A 21726-nucleotide genomic window follows, 5' to 3' on the forward strand; every position below is an offset into this window, starting at 1 on the left:
TGAAATCTTGGTGACTTTCTCATGCACTTTTAAAGTTGAGTCAGGGTTTTTCTTTTCGAAAAGTGATTCTCTTAAAATTTGAAAAAGGCCACAGTTTCAGGCCTTGGGTAAAAATCTGGCCTTTAAATCCCATCTAAAGATTGCCAAGACATTCAAGACAGTCTGTCAAATTGATTTAATGACAGGGAATAACATCCGCCATCCGCCTCGAGTTTCTCTCGAAATCGCCCGTATGGCTGCTACACTTAAATTCTGCTCTCCCAAACTGATCTGTAGGTGTCCAAGCAAGAAAAAGTGCCCTTGACTTCCTCCCCAGCTGCTCTAGCAAAAGTTGGTCAGTGGCCAACACTATAAGACCTCCCTGTTCGACTTGTACTGAATAAATAGATGCTGCTAAGATAGGAGTCACATGCTCATCATATCTTCCCCGAGCTAAATATATGTTAAAATGACTCAGATCACAGCATAACAGCAGTCATTTTCGCCAGAGAGTCATTACACTCAGCTTGAAATTGGCTATAATTGTACTGAATTATACATCTTAGCCGCTCTCCGCCACATCTTACACCAAGCAATGGGATTCTCTATCTCCTTTGAAATGGCAGGTGCAGTAATTGTACAGTAAGCAAGGTAATATCAGAGTTGGGCTTTTTACTCTGTGCTTTCAGCTTACTTTGTGAACTTTACAGTTTCAAAAGGTAGCATGTAATCTTATAAAACCTCGACACAGAAAAGTTCAGTAACTTGAAGTTTTTTCAACCTGGGAGAAGGCAGCATGTCCCTAGTCCATGGGAGATGCTAGCGAAGGGACATGCTAACAATGGAAGACGCTAATGCAGAGCCAATTTCAAGAAGAGCAACGTATCAGAGCACTATTAGCTTTCTTAAGGCCTTCCAAATAAACTTTAATTGTCATTTGATAACTCCAACCTAAAGGAAACACAGTATTAGCCGCCTGGATTAGCAACTAACTTTAGCTAGCTGCATGGGAACAGGGTATCTTGCTAACCAAACTAGCTGCCTTAATTTAAATCTTTTACTGACTATTTTTGGAAATAGTTAGGAGCTTATTTAATTATTTTATACTAAGCTAATAGAATAGTAGAATAGTATAGTTTTGAAAGACTTAATAATGGAAATAATGTTTTTTTCAAACCCGTCAATTTGGTTTTGCTAGCTTGCCCTGGGGGCTTGTCACAAATGCATCAATAGCATCATGGTATTCTCATCCCGCACACGCCAAGGGTCAATGTGATTCAGCTGACCGAGCATGGTCAACCAGTTGCTCAACCTGCCACTCAAGTGTATGAAACCATCATCTTCGTTTCCTTTGCTGCAGTCAGCCTAGGTGATATTGCATGTCAGAGACTTTTATTATTGAAATGAGACATTTATGACAGTGAGCTCTTGTCACATGAGAGCAGCCTCCTGAATCATCTCAATACAGTGAAGAGAAATGAGATTTGCCAGATTATTGAAGCGTGCCACCTGCGCTTCCTCTCTCATCACAATATGTCAATTTCAATGAATGAAAAACAATTTTATCTGTATTGAGCTTAAGTTCACAAAAATCATGATCTGGAGGATTGTGGTGGGAAAGCTTGCCGGTGGTTTTGAGCGCTTTGTTTCCTCAGGGGCAGACGAGGTCGGTTTGAATAGGGGGTCTCTCTGCGGCAGCTTATTGTTTCCTGGTCCATTGTTTGGCTATTCAGTCTGAAATACTTGAATTATTCAGACAAACATAGTCAATGCAAAAGCCGCATTGTTGAGCTGTTTTAAGTCTCTCGGGAGCTGATGTAATGTTTAAGACGTGAGTGTGTATGTGGCTTGTGTATCTGCTTCCATTTCCTCACAATGACACCATATCTGTCAGATTTAGCTGCGAGGTTGAGTGGTTTCCATCATGCTCTTATCTCTCGGCAACAAACACATCCATTCACATGTACACCCACTCAAATACACACACAAACAAAGTCTTATCTCTAGGCTACCCCTATCGCTCCTGTTTGTATTCCAAAGTGGAAACAACATTTAGCCATCTTTGTGGCCAACTGATTACATCCGGTGACACATTTAAAGGTTGACATGTGCCCTCGTATTTGAGCGTATTGGCAGCCTCAGGCCTGACACTGATTGGCTTTCGCTGTGCTACTTTCAACCCCATCTCAACACATGTAATAGCCATTTCCACACCATGGTCTGCTAGTACCCCCTCATATTCAATCATGTGTGTAATTGCTGCATCACAGGGAGCACAATGCTACATTAGTGGCTGGTAGCTGAAACTCACAGTTTGAAATGCGTGACCTGAAAAAAATTCAATGGTTACCGCATCAGGTAGTGAAATATCAAATCTTACTCAAAGAATTTACTGACTTTTCAGAGACGAAGACAAATGAGGAGACATTGCTGTAAATGTAGGTTGTTACCATAGACTGTATAAAAAGATGGATGACATCACAGCTCCCTAAAAGTGAAGCCAAAACATTTCGGGCGCCCCCTGCTGACTGGCTGCAGTATAGGTCATAAAGCCCGCCTCCGCCATGTTAACAGATGGGACATGGGTCAAACTATAAAATCAAAATACACGCCTGATACATTTTTCTCAAACATGGTTTCTGTAATTATAGCTAGTTATTATCATGGTGATTCAAGTCCAAGTGTTCATTTTTCTGACAAGTTTATTTTTAATTAGTTATTTGATGCTGTCAAAATGATGATTGACAGCTCTGTTGACAAATACGGCTCCTGCAGCCGACCTGTTCCGGGTGAGCAGAGCGGAGGACGATCCGTGTGTGGTAACGTAACTAAAACAATCACTACAGTCATTGAAGTTTCCATACCTGTGAACGTTAACCTCAGACCAACACAGAGAAGCTGTTCTGCTGTTAAACAAGCCGGTGTGCGGGATCCTTGCTGTTTTTTCAGTAAGTTAAGTGTGTGTTTGGGTTAGCGGAAGTGGCTACAGCCGCTTCACTTGCCGATCTCTACTGCGCAGTCTCTGGCTCCAAATGACGTCACCATCGCAAGATGGCAGCGCCTATCACAGGGGCTATTTTGGCATCAATTTCGTACAATGGGAGCAGATGGAGACACATTGTCCATCTATATGTACAGTCATTGGTTGTTACATTGTTTTGCTACAAAACCTAAATACCCATTTGTTAAAAACTCCAAAATCTGACGTAATATGATGCATGTATAAATACTTGGCAGTATTCTAAGCTAAAAACAAGTAAGCTATATGCGGTTCAAGCTAGCTTAACTGAGGATATAGCCAAAGTTAGCTAGCTGGGGATATATTTACTTTTTACTTTTTCCAGTTAGTCATTTTTGAAGATTAAACATCACATTTTTTTGTCTGTAAGTCCAAAACATGATCAAGATAAAAAAAAAAGGAGCTTACTCGTTCTGCTTAAAGGTAACTAGCTAGTTGATTTAAGCAGAGTAGCATTAGCAACAACTGCCTCCTAAGCTTCTGAGTCTAAAAAATTAATCTAATATTAATTAACTTTCTTTGTAGACGCTGTGTTTGTCTCCTTGACATATTTTTATACGCATTAAATCTTTTACATCCATCCAATAAATGAGTTTGTCCAACTAGCCAAACTTTGTTAACGTTCTAACCATTTTCCCTTCCATTACTGCGTCTACAGTCACAAACTCTCTGTACTTGTAGGCCAGTAGAAGAAAGGACAAAAAATATGTAATAATCTCAGTATCTCAAGGAGTAATAGCTAGCATACAAAGTGGGCCTATAACAAGCAAATGACATTTTCAGTATGGCTGTAAATCAATGATGACACAGCGAACTCACTGAACACACAACATGGAAACACACACATAAGCTACAGTATCCTTCAAAAGCAGCACACCACTTTAAACCTTGACCTTTGGGGAGACTGTTTGGACAGACGAGACGCTTTGGTGTAGGGCTACTGGGAACCATTTTTTATTGGCAATGGTAACCTTTAACTTGAAAGGTATATGAAGGCTGCGCTAGATTGTTGGTTCATTACATGCATCCCAATGGAATGCAGAGAACTGCCAACTATTTTTACTGTTCTCGTGGAGCCTTCGTGGGTTGTACCAGATGATGTAATGAGTTGATATTGTCTCTCTGTCAGCTTGGTCACAGGAGCGCAGTGGAGTAATAAGAAAGGGAACTTGTAATCAAAATGGAATTACAGTCTGATATTGAAGGAATCTGCACACCGACACGACTCAGTAGAGATGTCACACCTTCATGTACAATTCCCATCACACACACATACAGACAGAAAGGAGGATCCAGTGCTATGACAAGAGTATGTGGACGTATAGAAAATAAATGCATGAGTGGGCTTGCTTATTCTGCATTTTGCCCAATCCACATCTCAATTGTCTCAAAGCTTTAAAACCCTTATCCAACTTGTCTGCTCCGCTTTATCTCCTCATTTGAGGTGTAATTATGCCATAATGCTCTGTAAAGTCGGTGTATATGATGTACTAAACACACACACACACACACAAAACCTGCCCGTTCTGAGCCATTATCCCCGGTCTTTGTCACATCTGCTAGCTATTAATCAGCCCCCAGTTAGCTCATCAACAGGCAGATTGAATGTAGGAACAACAGCAGGTAAACATACTGGCAGGTGTACCGGCACAATCACTTCCCGCCTTTTGGAGCATTCTCTCTGATTGGAGATTAATGTGTCCATCTGGAAGTCGTTACAACTTCGGAATGTTGTAGAACTTTTTTGTATTCTTTCGCTGGCATGCACAAAGGTTAAAACAGGATGATACGATGCAGTAAATGTGTTTGGAGGACAACTTTATGTAGCACGAAAAGTCTGTCGTAATGAAAAAGGTCGCAGGATGCAACGCAGGCACAAGTTAATTGCTATTATAGCAAGAGCTGGCAGCAGGACGTGGACTGTTTAAACACTTTTATAATTCTTTGCGCCAAAAAATGTTAAGAAATAATTTGCGGCTACTTTGCTCTTCCACCAGGCTTAAGTGTATAAAAATGTAGCTCCTCATATTTCCAAGTCGTTCTCCCAATAATAAACCTGACAGTCATCCAGAAATCAATGCAAACGATTATTTCACAATGTGACAGGCTGAGAATGAACTTGAGCACAGCCTTGGTATTCTGAGGTTAAACTAATTGGGTTCAACTTAGTGTCAGAGAGTAAATGCATACCGTTGGTTTGTGTGCTTCCACATTGACAGCTGTCAGTTTGACATCTCTTCTCCGTTGACTCCCTTGTGGTCCAACCTTTTCGGATTTTGCAAATTAAGTAGGAGCTGCTTGCTAGAGCTGTTGTTCTTAATGGAGCATGGTCCACCCCCACTGCTTCTTCCCACTCTCCTGCTCATTTGCTTAACTAAGTATTGCTGTTATTATTCGAATTCTAATGGGCTTAATGGTAGAGGATTAGATGCTGATAATGGATTTCAGCTGATTGGTTAGAAAAATGTTGGTGCAAAACAGAATGAGATAAAATTGGCTTATTAAGGAGTTTTTCTCCTTCAGCAAAAGCTGCAATTTAGCACATTATTCAGTCTCTGCGAATGTGGCAGCAGCCTTAAGGTTAAAGAAGCACGTTTGGGAAAAGCTGGTCAGCAGTTAAAATTTCTAAAGCTGCTGAGAAAGTGTACTGTGTAGGTGAAACAAGGGAGAATGTGTAATGCGCTCCCTGCATCAAGAATTACTGCCAAAGTGCCCTTTATAAAAGCACTGAACAGACGAGTATAACTGTGGAGACGTGTGAAGGTACTGTGAGGCTCCCAGGTGTGAATGTGAAACAGGTTGTGTCTGAAAAGAGCAGTGCATGTCTGCCGGATCGTCCTTGGATAAATGAGCGTTTAAAAAAAAGCAATTGGTTGTTTAATAAGTGTGCAAGGTCTCCTCTTTCTTTCGACTTACTAGTCTTCTCTATGCGACAGAATATATTGTCACTAACAAAGGAATTCAGCCGCTTGAAAAGAATATGTTTGCATTTGTTCACCGTAATGTAAGACCAAGGAGGACAGAGTGTCCTGATGATTGGGTTTCTTCTTCCTCCAGGTGAATGCGCGAGACTTCTCAAAGGTCGACCATGACGAGGCAGTGGCCGAGGCCATCAGGCGAGACCCCATCGTTGTCCAGGTTCTCCGGCGGACACCGACAAGAGCAACGGCCGCTGTTGCACACAACCACTGCGGCACTCCAGAAGATGTGTGTGTGGTGGATGTTTGCACACAAACAGACATCACCTTTGAGCACATTATGGCGCTGGCGAAGCTTCGGCCTGCGACTCCACCCGTCCCAGACATCTGTCCCTTCCTTTTGTCTGACAGGTGAGGACAAACATCACAAGTCCAACTGTAGCAAATGCTGAGAGTTTTCACTTTCCATCTCCTGAGAAGTAGCTGAATATCAGTGGTACATACTCAGATGAACCTTTATTGTCTTATCTGCAACCAGGAAATAGTCCTTAATCCAAAATGATCCTGAAGCTTCCCTGAGGGTTCTCTGTTGTTCCCTTTCATTTGCAGGTAGTTATTAAGCAGTGGTATCACAGTCTGGAACCCCCCAGCATAGCTAAGTACTTTGTCCCTGTGATATCATTATGCAGAGCCAAGCCTGCTTGCAATAATTGCTTCTGTGCGCTACATCCATTTTCTTTAATGGGAGCTTTTGCTGGACGATTAAAAGCCAATGGGCTGATAGAGCAGGAATTCTGGCACTCCCTCCATTCTGTGGCTATTTATAGGGCTTTGCTGGGCCATTGATAAAATCAATTTGTCCTATTAAACTACAAATCTGCCAGTCTTGGTCAATGATCATGGCGAGGCAGTTATCATGCCGACAATTTACAGAGGTCAAGGCTGTAATGGGACGAATGGTTAATGTCTACATGGCTTGCTCTGAGTTTTGCAGCAAATAACTTTTTATGGAAGGGTCTGCTGTGTTGAATGGTAAAGATGATATGATTGGACTCAAAGAATCCCTTTAACTTCCCAGAATACCAAGGCTATTCAATTCAGTATCAACCTACAAACTTAGAGATAACAACATGAAGTCGTCTGCATATGTGAACATTCACCAATGAGCTGTTTCTTCTTTCTTTCTAGTTGTCATTCCATCCACACAATGGAGCACGAGTATTATGAATGTCCAGAGTACCTGTCCAATACCCCAGCAGAGGTGGAGAGGACTGAAGAGTACGAGTATGAGGTACAATTTTGCATCTTTGCGCTGTATGTGGTTGCTTTAAAGTTCTACTACTCGGACAGTACAATATGTTTTGCCTTGTCTGTCAGTCAATTCCTGCACTACTTGTCTGGAACTTGTCTTGGTATGAAATTTGGTACATTGGAATGAAATTTGGTACAATGGTCTGAAATTTGGTATACATCCATAGTTGCATCTCAATTGGCTCTCCTGTCTTCTAATAACACCTCCCTAAGTTTGGCTTTCCAAACATAAAAATGTCCAAAAGACAATATAGGAAAAAGAAATACCAAAACAAATTTCCACTGAATTGGCATGCCCCCGAGAGGATGAACCTTTTCCATTGTGGACAATGTATTACCCTTTGTCTGGTGCTTTAACTTTACCATCTTTTGGCTGTTGCTGAAAGGGAAGGTTTCGACAGACAACTAACTTGATGTTCAAAATGCAGAGTATGTAGTTTTCCAATGAAGAATCATGTTTCATTAAACTCATATGAAGCCAAGGATGCTTTAGAAACACACATTTTGAGGCTATTTGGGACTAAAGATTTCATTCTATTATAAGATTGAAAAGCCTTTACTTTTTCCATTGATGCTGTCAGACACAAGGCCACTGTTCGGTCAGTAATACAGAATATAATCCCAGGATAGATTTAGGATGCTCACAAGTCCCACAATAATGTGAGAATAATTATCTTCCACTATAAAAGAAGAAAATTGGCTGTCCCTTGTGGAAGTTGCATCTACCATACTGATTGTTTGTAGCAATAGCAAAGTCCCTGGGTTTAAGATGGAAGGCCATTCTTCATATAATGGTACCAAAAGAAAAACCTCTCCAAATGACCTCCCTGTTGAATTACCAGTGTGTTTCGTTCACAGGCCAGTAGTTCCCCTTTCATCATGCACTGTCCTTCAGAATTGTTTGTGTCCCTTTTCAGACAGACACTTAAAGCTGAGTCTGTTATATGGTAAAAAGCAGGCACTCACTTGAATGAGAATTGAGTTTTCAGGCCACAACTAACACAATAATAGTTAAATAGCAATTTCAAGGTTTGGGTGAGCAATGCTACAGAATGTCCTGACCTTGCACTGATTAATTAATGAGGTCATTTTAAGGTAAAGGTTGGGCATGGTGGATTATCTGCCATTTATGGTATTTATTAAGGCAATCTGATCTACTGTATTTTTAGACTGCAGTCCAGTTTAAACAATGTAAACCCTTAAAACTAAACCCATGCTAGCAGTTCCTTGAAGCTGTCTTTGGGATGAACAGTTCTTTGAGGTAATGGTAAATGTTGGCATGCTAACATGCTCACAATTACAATGCTAATATGTTGATGTTTTGCCGTTAGTGTTACCCATAGAGGGTTGTATAAATAATGGACATAGTCTCAGTGACATCACCCATTGGTTTCTGAAGCAGCGCTTTGAAGCCCGAATTGCTTCACCGCTGGGGGTCGCCATATTGGAAATGCCAGAGCCGGCTAATCCAGAGGCAGGCAAGGAGGCGGAGCGCGACCGAGCTAAAGCCTTTGGCTGAGCTCTATGGGCGGGCCGCATGAATCCGCCAGCTACGGCTATGAAGGAACTGCAGTTTTTTGCACTTCCGCATTGGCTTCATTTTTCAACACCGGAGGTTGCCCCTTGGTGTTACCCTGTTTACCATCTTTGCTTTGCATATAAATATGCTAGCATTTGCTAATGAGCACTAAACATGATGTACAGCTGAGGTTGATGTCAATTTGTTTTTCCATTTAAGAGGTCATAAATCTAATTACTGGACAAATAAAATGTTTGACCTCATAATAGCCCTACTGGAAAAGTCAGCAGATGATCAAAGTCTGTTTTATGTGTTCTCTGCAGCCAGAAAGGTCTTTCTGTTCATATGAAACGTAACTCCTAAAATCTGTCTACTATTTATACATATTTTATACAGTTCCCAGTGTGTTTTACAGTCAATGGTCCGTACCCAGAAGTGTCTCCATTCTAACAGATGCATCATGCCACTCAGACAGCGGACCTCGACGTCACGCTAGGTGACAGTGATGGGTGACGTTTGCTGCTGTCAGCGGTACCCCCTAGTTTAATAGGCACTTCCTGGTTCAGTGAACTGCATTGTGGGTCATTAGGATTCCTCTGCTGCCAGCTGTGGCCTTACCTCACAGCGTCATCTGGATGAAAGAGTCTCCAGTGTACGGTTGGAAGGGGAGGGGTTGGAGGGCTTGTGTGCGGTAATAGCAGTGGTATCAGAACAAGGTCGGCTTTACAAAGCTAACACACATACAGTCAAACCCCCACCCCAACCTCCACCTGTCAGATGTACACACACCAAATCAGCCATCCTCACTTACCTCTGTCCATCCATGTGTATCTAACTGAAACATGAATGGCTTTCCTCTCGGATGAAACAGAATAGGGCTGCCATTCCCAGGAACATTACTTCTGACAGGTTTAGTTTCACTTCCATCTGATTGTCCACATGGTTACTCGTACGGACATATAATTCCTGCTACTTCTTCCAAAACTTACACTATACAATAATACTTTAAAAATACACAGCCCTAGTTCTTCCCTTAAAAATCAATAGTCTTTACTCAATCCAAGAGAACCTTAATGGCATAATCTGGATCTCTTTGTCAAACTGTAACTTGCAACCACCTTGCAAGCACCAAATGGTTTGTGTTGATGTTGTCGTTAGCCCCCATAATGTAGCAAATATGTCTGCATAAACCAAGCAGCACTTAAGGAAATGAAACAGCGCTGTAAAGCGCAATAGGACAAAATAATTCGCAACCCTCTCCTGGTTGAAATATCATCAGTACACCTTAACGACTGCGGCTATAAAATAGTGACAGCTGAAGCCACATCATCATCTGCAAAAGTGGAAACAATGAGCCAGTGAACATTAGGCATGGCAGTAATTCCTTTTCAATGAAACATGAAGTAGTTGTTAAGTGCATATTGGATTGAAGTGTTGCTAACAGATGTTTAATGTGTCTCTAAAAGACAGGGCGCCACCTATTGTCATGTGTCATCATTTTTCATTTACCATGGTAGCATGTGGCAAATGTGATTTTTTTTTCTCTCCCATTTAAAATTGGGCAACCACATTCTGAAAATTAAGAATATGTATTCAATTGTCACGTGAAATTACTTTCGGCTGTGCCATAATTTAAACTCCACAGTGGCACTGTTTAAAGCCGTGACTTCACTCAGAGAGTTAAACAAATCAACCGGTGTACGAAACCAGTGGGAACTGCTGGTAGTCAAGACAAGTGCAGGGTGTTATTATATTATAACTCCTTACACACCCCAACCTTTGAAGGTCAGGGCTGTCTGCACAGGGGGTTAAATGCCACAGAAATTAATTACTTCCCCTGTCAATCTCTGCTATCGTGGTTTCCCATGACAGAAGAAAAACGGGGGTTGGGGTTTAATTCTTGCCCCCAACTCTCACCCCCTTTTTATCCCCTCCTTTCACAACTTCACCGCGATGAAATGAATTAGGCAGCATGGGGTATATAAAGATTACCCCCGGAGTTATCTTTATGTGATTACCTTTATACACAGCAGAGATCAAAAGGAGCCAGTAGCGAGTCGGGGCTAAATTTAGAGACGTTTCCCGTGGGAGTCAACCAGCCGGTGAAATACCATCACTATAGTCATCAAAGAGCTGCCCTGTATGTTACCACATGCTGGTCTGGTTTGATTCCAACAGGCTTTTATTTCGCTGATGTACATAACACATGCTGGGGACATTTTTATGTGTATTTCTGTATTTAATTGGCCTTGTGTCATTGTACTTTGCATTGTGCCGATGAGTCTTTGTAGGCTAACTAGTAGACCATGCTTGCCTCATTCCTGACTGGTAGCAGGATTTTCCCGCTCTTTATTAAAGTTATGGACATTTACCTAGGACACGTTTGACAAAACTCACTCAATCACAAAAATCACCAACAAACCTGCCCTAATTCAGATTCAGATTTACCGGTGTGTAATATAAAAGGTGTCAGCTCTAACGACTGCTAGCTTCTTTTAGCTAACTGCTTATATCACTGACGATGTCTTGTTGTGGTTAATCCTCCATTAACCCCTTTTTCCAGTCACACAACAACAGTTTTCAACATTGACGCTCTGATAACTCAACTTACGCTGCCCAGAACCAAACGTTAGAGAGACAAAGTTAGCTTTGATTCAGGGGCTGCATCGTTCGAATGACGCGGCCTCCAAAGGATGAATAATTCGTAGCCTGTGTTGACCGCTAACACTGAACTGACATGAGTAGGTGTGGTCTGCTGAGGATTTTGTCACCAGCTGTTCCCGCCCTTACCTTTGCGCCGCTCCAGTCGCCTAGCAACAGGTAGCTAGCGGGCTAACAAGCTATAATAACTTGGTTTTTTTTACATTTGGAGTTGAATGATACCAAAAAAAGAGTCCAGTACTCGACTCCAGATGAATGCTAATGCTGCTCAATGTTGGATGTGTAAATAGGCAACTGTCTGCTAACATGTTAGCCAAATCAGCTTATGAGGAGCTAATGTGTTTGCTGCTTTAATGTAGTTTCAAAGCAGTTAAATGAAAGAAAAGCCGTGTTACCTGGATGTTGTACCTCAGCGTTATATTAAAACAGATGCTCCTTGCCAAGCTAACTCACTTTTTACAATTTTGAGCAACAAAACTCTCCTAAAGTGATTAAAACTCTAATGTAAAGCATGAAAATCAAGTTGCACCCCATCTACCATGGATGGTGCCATTTCAGCTGCTAATGATGTGGTTTTAGAATTCATTCATCAAATCCACTGGGGAGAACTGTAGTCGCACAACAGGTGCAACATGGGTAAACATGTTTGATTTAAAACATTTTTTGGTGTGTTACAGGAAGTGGAGCTGTGTAGGCAGAACAGCCAGGAGAAGCTTGGCCTGACGCTGTGCTACAGGACGGATGATGAGGAGGACACTGGCATCTATGTTAGCCAGGTAGCGACAGATGTTACCCTTATTTGGTTATAATGCTTTCTATCCCATTTCTTTGCCTACACTGACATTTATAGATAGAACATTACACCTATAAATGTTACATTTACACCCAGCTACCACATTTTATTTTTGGATTTCAAAGGTAATTGCTTCTTCCTGCGACACAATTATCTACTAGATAATGTAATAACTCTACTGTAAAATAAAATGTAGTGCACTGGAGTAGAAACCCTGATGAGGCCTCATGTTGGTTTGATCAAACTCAGACTCCCATGATCAGTTTCCTTTCTCGCAGGAAGTTATTAAAAGATGGCGTGAAATACCATTTGAATTCCCATCTTTACATCCTGACTCAGAGAGCAAGGCGAAATGAATTAGGGAAGAGGGAGACAGAAATGTTTGCCAGTCAAATATCAAATCTAAATGAGCCACGCATGACCAAAGAGGAAGTCAGGTTTGAAATGCGATTCCCGTCCTGTCATTCTCATTCCTCCTCCTTTAACGTCTTTTAATTGAAGGTTTTAATTAGCTCTGAGCGACAACCTTCACTTCCCCGCACCCAGTTTGTTAAATGACACATTCTTTCATTTCCCGTACCCCATCTGCATACCAAACACATGAAACAAAGCAGGGACATGCTAGAGATTCGTATTAAAATTCAAAATTGCAGCTCGGAAAAATTATACTTCCTGTTGCAATTGTTGATAAGAATCTTTTCCGAGACAAATACTGAAAGAGTGACGGTATTACGGGAGCTTTAAGCACTACAAACTGAATGAATTTGACAAGTGTTGAGTCTGCAGGTGCATTTTCAATCCCAGACAAAAAAAAGGCGAGAACGCTGTTAGGAGGATTAGGATGTTACCAAAAGGATATACATGGCAGAAGTACATGTTATAGCTTCTTTTAGCATTTATACAACTACTTGAGAGGTGTTTATCTGGTTTCTACTATTTTGAATGTTAACTCTGAATGTTGAAAAAACCCCACAAACAACACAGACACCTGCTTAACCTCAGTGGAGCAGACGTAACGCTTCTATTTTTGCATGTTTGATAAAAATGCTAATTTGCCTCATTAAAATGTAAACACGCGTAGTATTTGTGCGACTCTGGGAAGAGCATTTCCCAGTAAGGTTTTTATTTGTTACCACATGTAGCTCTCTCTCTTGATCTTCAATGCAAGAACAACAAAGTGTATGAAATGATTATTGAGAGGCTTGTTGTGTCGCATATCCACTGGGATGCATTTTGAAGAAGTGCGAGGTGTTGATTCATTCAACTAGAATAGAATCACGTCTGTGCCATAAACGGCCCGACTGTCTCTTCAGGTTTTACGCTCATGCGGCAGTCTTAATGCTCTTTTGCATGATGTCAAGGACTTAGATGTTGCATCTGCTAGTGTCCTGTAAAACCCACCTGTATCATACGAAGAAAACAAGGTTGTCAGCGTGAAAATAAGCATGAAAAAACAGACTTTTATTTTGACAGCAGAGATGAAAGAGCAGTGGTTAAAGATTGGCATGATACACAATGACCGGCTGTCAGGATTGATTTTCATGTTCTTTCGTGCAGGTCGAGCCAAACAGCATCGCAGCGAGAGATGGACGCATCAAAGAAGGAGATCGTATTCTACAGGTGCGTGTGTTCATCTATCCAACATACTTTCACACAAGGTTATATTAAGAACTTGCATGGTTTTTCCTGGTCCTACTTCCTGTTTATTCTTTCTGCGTCGAACAAACAAGCCAAGGCAAATCCTCAAAGTCTTTTCAGAGAACACCCCAGCTGCTGGTTTCCCCAGTCTGGCCCAGCATATGTATATTTAATCACCTCGTTTTACCGAGGAAATTAAAGTCCTTAGTTGCTGCTACACCCAGCACTATATCATCTCTAGCACTCTTCCATGTCTCAGTCTTGCTCTGTCTCATTATGCGAACACACCCATGGGGTCTGATGCTGCACTCGTGCGCTCCTCGGATGATCCTTTTACTCCAGTTTAGAAGTGGTTCTTCTGACTTTGGCACACTCACAAGCTTTAAGCTGTAACACAGAAGCAACACTGACGCTACAAATAAATTCTGTTGTATTTTAATGCTTAGAACTGAAAACAGGGACAGATTTAGGATAGTTCTCTTAACATGTACGTATGAAATGTTCCTTGATAAGTGTTCTTCTTTGGGTTGAGTGGACTTCAGATCAAAAATAGTTCCAATGCTGAGTGTTGGCTTGACGAGGAGTGGCACCAGGTGTGTGTCGTTAGTGTGATCAGTCCCTCTTTAACTTACTATGTGTCACTACAGATCTCACCCTTGTGTCCTACTTTCATGTTTCATACTCTGTTGTCTCAGTGGTAGTTCTTTCTCACTAATAAATTAATGTTATGTCATTTCCTGTTATGACAGCCATATCTGTGATCTTTCATGTAATACTGCCCATGTTATTATTGTGTGTTTTTTTAATTTCTAACCTTATAGAAATATAAACTATAATATAGACTTATATATGGGTGCATGTACAGTACATATGTATGTAGATGTATTTTCTACAGAAAAAGGCATTAGATACCTTTGTAGGCCTGACCTTGCCTGCATTGTTGATTAGTTAATTGAAAACACCTTCTGCCTCTGACTGCCCTCCTCCTGATTGGTTGTTGCTTTTCCACCTATTTAAGCCTCCAGAGCCGCACAGCCTGCTTGGAGCTAACAGACATGTTTGCAACAGGGGAGTCCCTTAGTGCTTTGTTAGCTTACAGGCATGAAAGAAAAACCTTTTTGAAGGTTTTTTGAAACATTGCTTTTGAAAAGCGCACCTTCACCAAACACGAGGGAAATGTAGTTTGGAATATGAAACTAAAGTATCCTCTACAGATCTTGCTGCAATATAATCAAGGCACCTCGCCATTTTTTCAATGACTTTTTGAGTCAGTTTGTCGTGCAAAACATAGAAAACGATGCCATGTTTGTTAGAATGTCATCTAAAATCATCATGCATGCATCCACAATGTGAATGGAACAAAACATTGGAATTAATTTCAAATATTAGGGTTAAAGGCTCAAGCTTGTGGAGTGTAATACAGAAATAAGCTTAAAGGGGCCGTATCTTTTGAATTGATATTCTCATATTGTGCATGGGTTTCACATTTTTTGGGTGTTTATTGTTCTGAGGAAAAAGTGAATCCTGCATAATTACTCTGAAATGGGCCGTTCAGATTAGCTGTAGGTTTCTACACAGAACCTTGCTTTCGCTGAAATCGACCAATTGTCATTCACCATCATTCACCTCAGGCTGCTTTCTTTTGCACTAGCTTGTAGTCAAGTCGTTGATTTCAACTCAGCATTCCGATACCTCCTGGCGATTCTGGCTCGTACATATAAGGCCGAATAACCAATCCTAGAGCAGCCATGTTTTCTACAACTTCAGAGTGACATTGCAGTGTGGCCGCTCCCCCACGGGCTATGCGGTCACTCCAAATCCCGTCAGCCAATCGTGGCTAAGGTCTAACCCTTGAATGGCAAAACGGCTTGTTCATTTCAGGAGGAAGGAGAGGCTCCGAAAAATAAATGCATTAAAATATGTATACAATTTGTAAAAAGAAACAAACTTTACCAATGTGAGTCAAAAACATGTTGACAAAATTGATTTCATATCTAAAATATATTCCCTTTAACAGCTATGAGTAAGCGATATCTCAACTTCCTTCCCCTCTGAACAATATGCCAACATTACCCCTCCTCCATATTCATTGTTTATACTACATCACTCCCAAGTACCTCCATCCTCTCACTCGACTGTTTCTGTGTCCCAGTTGTGTGAATGATTGTGGGGTGCAGGGCCGGCTGTACTCCTGGCCCTATTATCTTCTTCTGACAGCCCCATTACTCTAGTGAGGAAAAGATGAACGCCACCTGTCAGAGAACAGTTAATTGTGTGTCTGGATGTGTGGGGAGAGCAGACTCTCGTGAGGTCGGACTACGCACTCGCAATTGACTCCCCTTTCGAGGCGTGCAGTCTACCCATGCTTTTCCTGGGGATTGCGTGGAGTTCGAAGATGTGATGGCAGAAGGGAGGAAAGACAGGTGGTAGAGGAGACATACGGGGAAAGTAAAGTGTGAAAACATATGATTACTTAAGGTGTGTCTTGCTGAAATGGTTAGTTGTGTTAGACTCCTCTTTTCTTTCATGTCAGTTTAAATGGCTGATGATGATGGCTAAATTACAGATTGTTCTTTCTTGGGCTGTTCAAGTTCATTCCTCTTAACATGACCGTCTACACTTGTCTTTGATGTACAGATAAATGGCTGCGAAGTGCAAGACAGAGAGAAAGCCGTTGCCTTGCTGTCAAGTGAAGAAGCAAGGAGCATCATACTCCTGGTGACGAGACCAGAAATTCAGGTAAACACTCACACACATACACAACCTCCCTGCCCTATCTTGACAACCTATGTCATGTCAAATAACCACAGCTGCCTGCTAAGTGCCTCTTCCCTTCCTTCAAACTGTCAGCGTGATTGTCTGGAGTTTCTACACACACACATGTACACAGAGAGAAAGAGAGACGGGGTTTCTGACAAGATGTTGTGATTTCAGCTGGAGGAGGAGGTATGGCTGGATGATGAGCAACAGCAGCTTGTGGAGGAGCTGAAGATGGAGATCCTGGAGGAGAGGAGGAAGCAGAGGGAGCATAACTTTGACAGGGGTGATGAGGTGAGAGTGTAAGCTAGGAGACACTCATCAAAACAAGAGACAAATATTTCTAATTTAGAGGAAGATGGTTGACAGGAAAGGAGAGAAGAGTGAGAGCGCAGGATTTGATTTATAGAACCGTACCATCGTTCCAACCCAACAATCAACCTTCTTGATGATTGTTGGACAATTACACAAAACCCTGAATTCAACGGCAACATTTTAAGAACACGTAACTCTCTTTGGTATGGTTCGGGAAAGGTCATAGCTGTGACAAATGATCAATGGTAAAGATTTAAGATGTTTTGATACCATTATTTCCTTCCCTATATAGAGCCTGATATCTAGATTGCGGCCAATACCAAGCAAATAATATACATATAATTGGAGGAAAAACACTGCTAGCTTTGACGAACATTAAACTCCCCGCTAGCGCTGCATTGTTGTTGTTTATCTTCTAATGATAGTTTACCTGAAACCAGTTGTTTTGGAATTGGATTGGTGCATTTACAAGCATGCTCGCTGATACAATACTAAATTTAGGACCGTATCGGAGGTCGATACCAATACTGGTATTCGGTATTGGGACAACTCTTGTTAAGGTTTGGCAATCAAAGCACCTGCTTACAGGTCAGACTTGCAACATACCCATTGACAACCCTTATCTCATGGCACTGACTTTAAGCCTCTCTACATAAAAAGAACACTACTTCCTGTGTTGGCCCCCGGACCATGCATTTGACTAATGACAAGATGCAAAATCAATCAATACGGACTTAATTCAGTGGGATACTTTGCTGATCATTTATCCTACACCCTGCACTTAGTAACCAAATCATGAATCGAAAGAAGCTTTTGCAAGTAAAGAAAATTGAAAATTGTTTTTATCTGTCTCCTAACACCAGCATCTGATTGAAGACGAGACAACAGACACAGCTACATGTTCCTCCAACAACCAAGACAAAGACAGTGGGTTCGGACGCAGTACAGACAGTCCAGAGCACCAACCCCTGCTAGCTAGAATTCACAGGAGGTCCCCAGCCCACTGCCTGAGGGAACGATGGCGGGCAGAGCATCCACACACAAGACGAGGGACTGTGGTACCACAGGAAACCCAGAGTTTGAGGACCAAAGGCCAAGGCCATGAAGGGGTAGTTGGTATTCGCAATGGTGGAGGTGGGGTTCTGGGGTTGGAGAATCGCTTCCAGCAACTCCTGGAGCTCAAATGTCAAATTAGGAATGGAGGCGAGTGTGGGGTGTACTCCATTCGACACAGTATTGAGTGTAGTCTCACTGAGCAAGCAGGAGGGGATACTGATGATATGGATGGTGTGGGAGGAGGTAATGGAGTGGAGCAGGAGTTAAGGATGCTAAATGAGGAACTGCGCAGCATTGAACTTGAGTGCCAGAGCATCATGCAGGCGCACCAGCTCCGCCAGACCCACCAGCTGGACCCATCACCATCTCCTTCCTCACCAGGACGGAGCCCCAAAGATGGACACAAGCGACATGGCAGGTTGGCTGACATCCATGAATACCCGGAGAGGTCGGACAGCGATAAGATCCGAGAGAAGGACAGCTCCAGTGCCTACAATACGGCAGAGAGTGCGCGATCAACACCACTAGGTATAGAGAGATCTCCTGATCATTCTCTGCAGAGACACATCAGCATCACCAACCAGAAAAACCTCAGACTGGCTTCTTCCACAACCTCCAGCCCAATTCCTATCCCCAAGCCCCAAGGTACACCCAGTCGTGGTAGACCCACAGACCCAGGCCCTGTTATCTCAAGCAGCCCAGACCAGAGCAACCCTTCCCGGTCTGAGTCAGACCCTGCTCTGCCTGCAGATGATGAAAGATATGAGAAGAAAGGTAGAACAAGAGATTCAAGGCGAGGGCTTCCCTATGGTTCTCCATATCAGACAACCCCTTACCAAGGCCAGGGAGGATCCAGGCAACTTCAGGTAGGTATAACCAAGAAGACCAGGTCAACTTGATGCTGATATGCCTTTGAGTGAGGCACATCTAAAGACAAATTTGTTCTAACTATGTTCTCTGTGTTGCAGAGCTACATGCAGCTGCTTCAACAGCACTCATCCCTGGAGTATTCCCAAAGCCAGCTGAGTCTTCTCAGCCTCTGCAGAGATCCAGTGCACCGAGGAGGGCGCCCTGGGGAACCCCGTCTAGAGTGGAAGGTTAAAGTTCGCGCTGACGGCACACGTTATGTGGCCCGGAGGCCTGCTCGTGACCGCATCCTGAGGGAGCGGGCGCTAAGGATCCGAGAAGAGAGGAGCGGAGGCATGACCACAGATGACGATGCAATGAGTGAGATGAAGATGGGGCGCTACTGGAGCAAAGAGGAGAGGAAGCAACATTTGGCAAGGGCCAGGGAGCAAAGGAAGAGGAGGGAGTTCATGCAGAAGAGCCGCCTTGAGTGTCTAAAGGAGGGGCCAGCTAGTGGAGCCGAAGGCAGGAAGGAGATCAATATCTTGGAGCTCAGTCACAAAAAGATGATGAAGAAACGAAACAAAAAGATCCTGGATAACTGGATGACCATCCAGGAGCTGATGAGTCATGGGGCTAGAGTCCCAGAGGGCTCCAAAGTACATAATGCCTTCCTGTCCGTCACAACTGTCTAGCGGACATACAATACTAAAAACTTTGAAGTACTGAACACTTTAACATCAGGTAGCCTGAACTTCTGTTTTATGTACAAAAAAGGGTCAGTTATTGAAATGAAAATGTCACTGCTGAGGAACTTTGTAGCATCCCGAAGGCAACTTTGTATCTATCACTTTAAGAATGTTTCAAGACCTAAGCCATCAAAAACATGACTACTTTTCACTGTTTTTACACTGGCTTTTTGGTAATGCACTGGCTTCTGACAGCAGATGATTTTGGTAGCATTTTGGTTCATACAAATTCACACAAAAAAGGTGAAGAACCAACACGTTAACTTCATGTATACAATGCACAACTGCTGCTGCGTGTCGCCATCACGAGCGAACCCTTTGTATACAATGTTTTGTGTTTCTATGTTCTCAACTCTTCTGTTTCATTGCATATGAAGCGACTTCACTTGCCTCGTTCAAGTTGGCATTTTTTTATAAGGGAAAATACAATATTTTTCACACTTTGTAAACTAAGTAACTTTTTTGTAAGGAATCTTTTACACTGAATGTCAATGTACTGTAAACATTTTATTGCAATTTCTTATTTATGTTTTTATCACCGGTCAGAGCTGACACTATTTGATTGTACTGTAGCCTGCATTGTATGCCAGACCAACACAAAGAGAATGAGAAACCTTGTAAAATTGTGTTCATAGCATCACTTCAGTCAGAGTCATCTGAAAAATTTAGAGCACTCAATTAAAAGCACTGGAAATATCATCATGCTCATATTACCCATGAGCTGGGAGGGGGTTTTTGAAACAGTTTTACCTCAACTTAGAATCTCTTAAAAAACTCTGATCTATCAAGTGGTTGCATCCCTGGTTAATTCAAACCCGAACCCTTACTATGAACCATAAATGTGTGAATTATGTTTAAAATGTAAAATAGATTCATATTTATATTGTTTACTGTTATTTCTATTTATTGCAAATTAATTTTTATCTGTTTTTGTCTGTCTGATAAATGTTTCACATTAAGTGGCTGACCTTGAAAGGAGTCAACAAAATGTATCATATTACAGCCTTTAACTCAAACCTGCAGCTTTTCACTGTAAAGTCCATTGAAGAGGCCTTGAGTTCAGTATTTGTTGATGGTGGCATTTGTAACAAAACAATAATAAAAAAAAATAATGAGAAAGATTTCATTTTTAGTCACTAATTATCTTGAATTTTTTTCTGGTTACTGAAGTTGAAGAAAAGGGCTTTAAAGTGTCAACCTAAATCTTCGTGGATGGCAATGGTGTTTTGTCCCAGCAATTTGATACTGCTTTAAAGGGGGGGTATTATGCTAATTCCAAGCTTCATATTTCACTCTGTGATACCGTGGAGTAGCTTAGCATAATTCACAGTTTAAAATATTCTCATCATTATTCTCATACTGGTGCTCTGTGCAGGCCTTCATACAGCCTCTGCCTCAAATTACTCAGCCAGCTCTGTCTATTTAAGAAACCCCGCCCCTACAAGCCCACTGATTGGCCAGCTCTCTGAAGCCTGCTGAGTTTGCACTTTGTGATGTCACAAAGTGCAGCGTGTAGAAAAAACAGTGTGAAACCTGGCGTTCACAGCAGCTTGCGGACTGAGCTGAGAAGCCTGGGGATTACTCCAACACACTTTACATACAGATTTGAAACTTCAGTCACATTTAGTTTGGACATTGTAAAATTATATCTATGTCTTTAAGTGTGAAACCGCATAATACCCCCTCTTTAAAATATCACGACAAATGGTGACATGAAATTTGGTATACATATCAATGGTGTCCTTTGGGGGAGTCCCAGACTTTTTTTCGACTGCCAGCATGCCAACTGCCAGCTGAAACCTGCACTTCGGAGTGAAATGTCTCATTGCTTATTGGATGGGTTGGCATTAAATATGCTCCTGAGATAGTGACAAATGTGTCCAAGCTTTAGTGTTTGAACAAATACCTGCAAAACTGACCTTATTCCAGTCAGCCTCAGCTGCATTTTAGAGTAAATATGAAACCACTAGAAACCACGTACAGTATGTGAAGAAGACTGTGGCTGACCTTTTCTTCTGTGGAAATTCAAGAACTTCCCTGCCTGACAAAATCCATATCATATCTCTGCTATCTGCTTAATATCAAACACACAGAGCTCCAAAGTTTTTAGAGATTTACTTTGAATGTGGCACAGTTAGAGATGTCTCCATCTTATCCCCACATGC

At 41.9% G+C, this 21726-nt stretch overlaps 1 protein-coding gene across 1 annotated transcript in view; it reads left to right on the plus strand.

Annotated features, from left to right (window-relative positions):
* pdzrn4 (PDZ domain containing ring finger 4) overlaps positions 1 to 20189 on the plus strand; it is a 34946-nt gene extending 14757 nt beyond the window's left edge. Inside the window, exons 2-9 of the mRNA XM_069671157.1 lie at positions 6056 to 6327; positions 7105 to 7207; positions 12085 to 12183; positions 13758 to 13820; positions 16476 to 16577; positions 16773 to 16889; positions 17774 to 18832; positions 18935 to 20189. Coding sequence (XP_069527258.1) covers positions 6056 to 6327; positions 7105 to 7207; positions 12085 to 12183; positions 13758 to 13820; positions 16476 to 16577; positions 16773 to 16889; positions 17774 to 18832; positions 18935 to 19507 — 2388 coding nt within the window. The 3' untranslated portion in view covers positions 19508 to 20189. The remainder of the gene's footprint in view (positions 1 to 6055; positions 6328 to 7104; positions 7208 to 12084; positions 12184 to 13757; positions 13821 to 16475; positions 16578 to 16772; positions 16890 to 17773; positions 18833 to 18934) is intronic.
* Positions 20190 to 21726: the final 1537 nt, after the last annotated feature.

Source organism: Semicossyphus pulcher, unplaced genomic scaffold (assembly GCF_022749685.1).
Source record: "Semicossyphus pulcher isolate SPU_LCO1_2020_fin unplaced genomic scaffold, fSemPul1.0.p SCAF_20, whole genome shotgun sequence".
Lineage (NCBI taxonomy): Eukaryota > Metazoa > Chordata > Actinopteri > Labriformes > Labridae > Semicossyphus > Semicossyphus pulcher.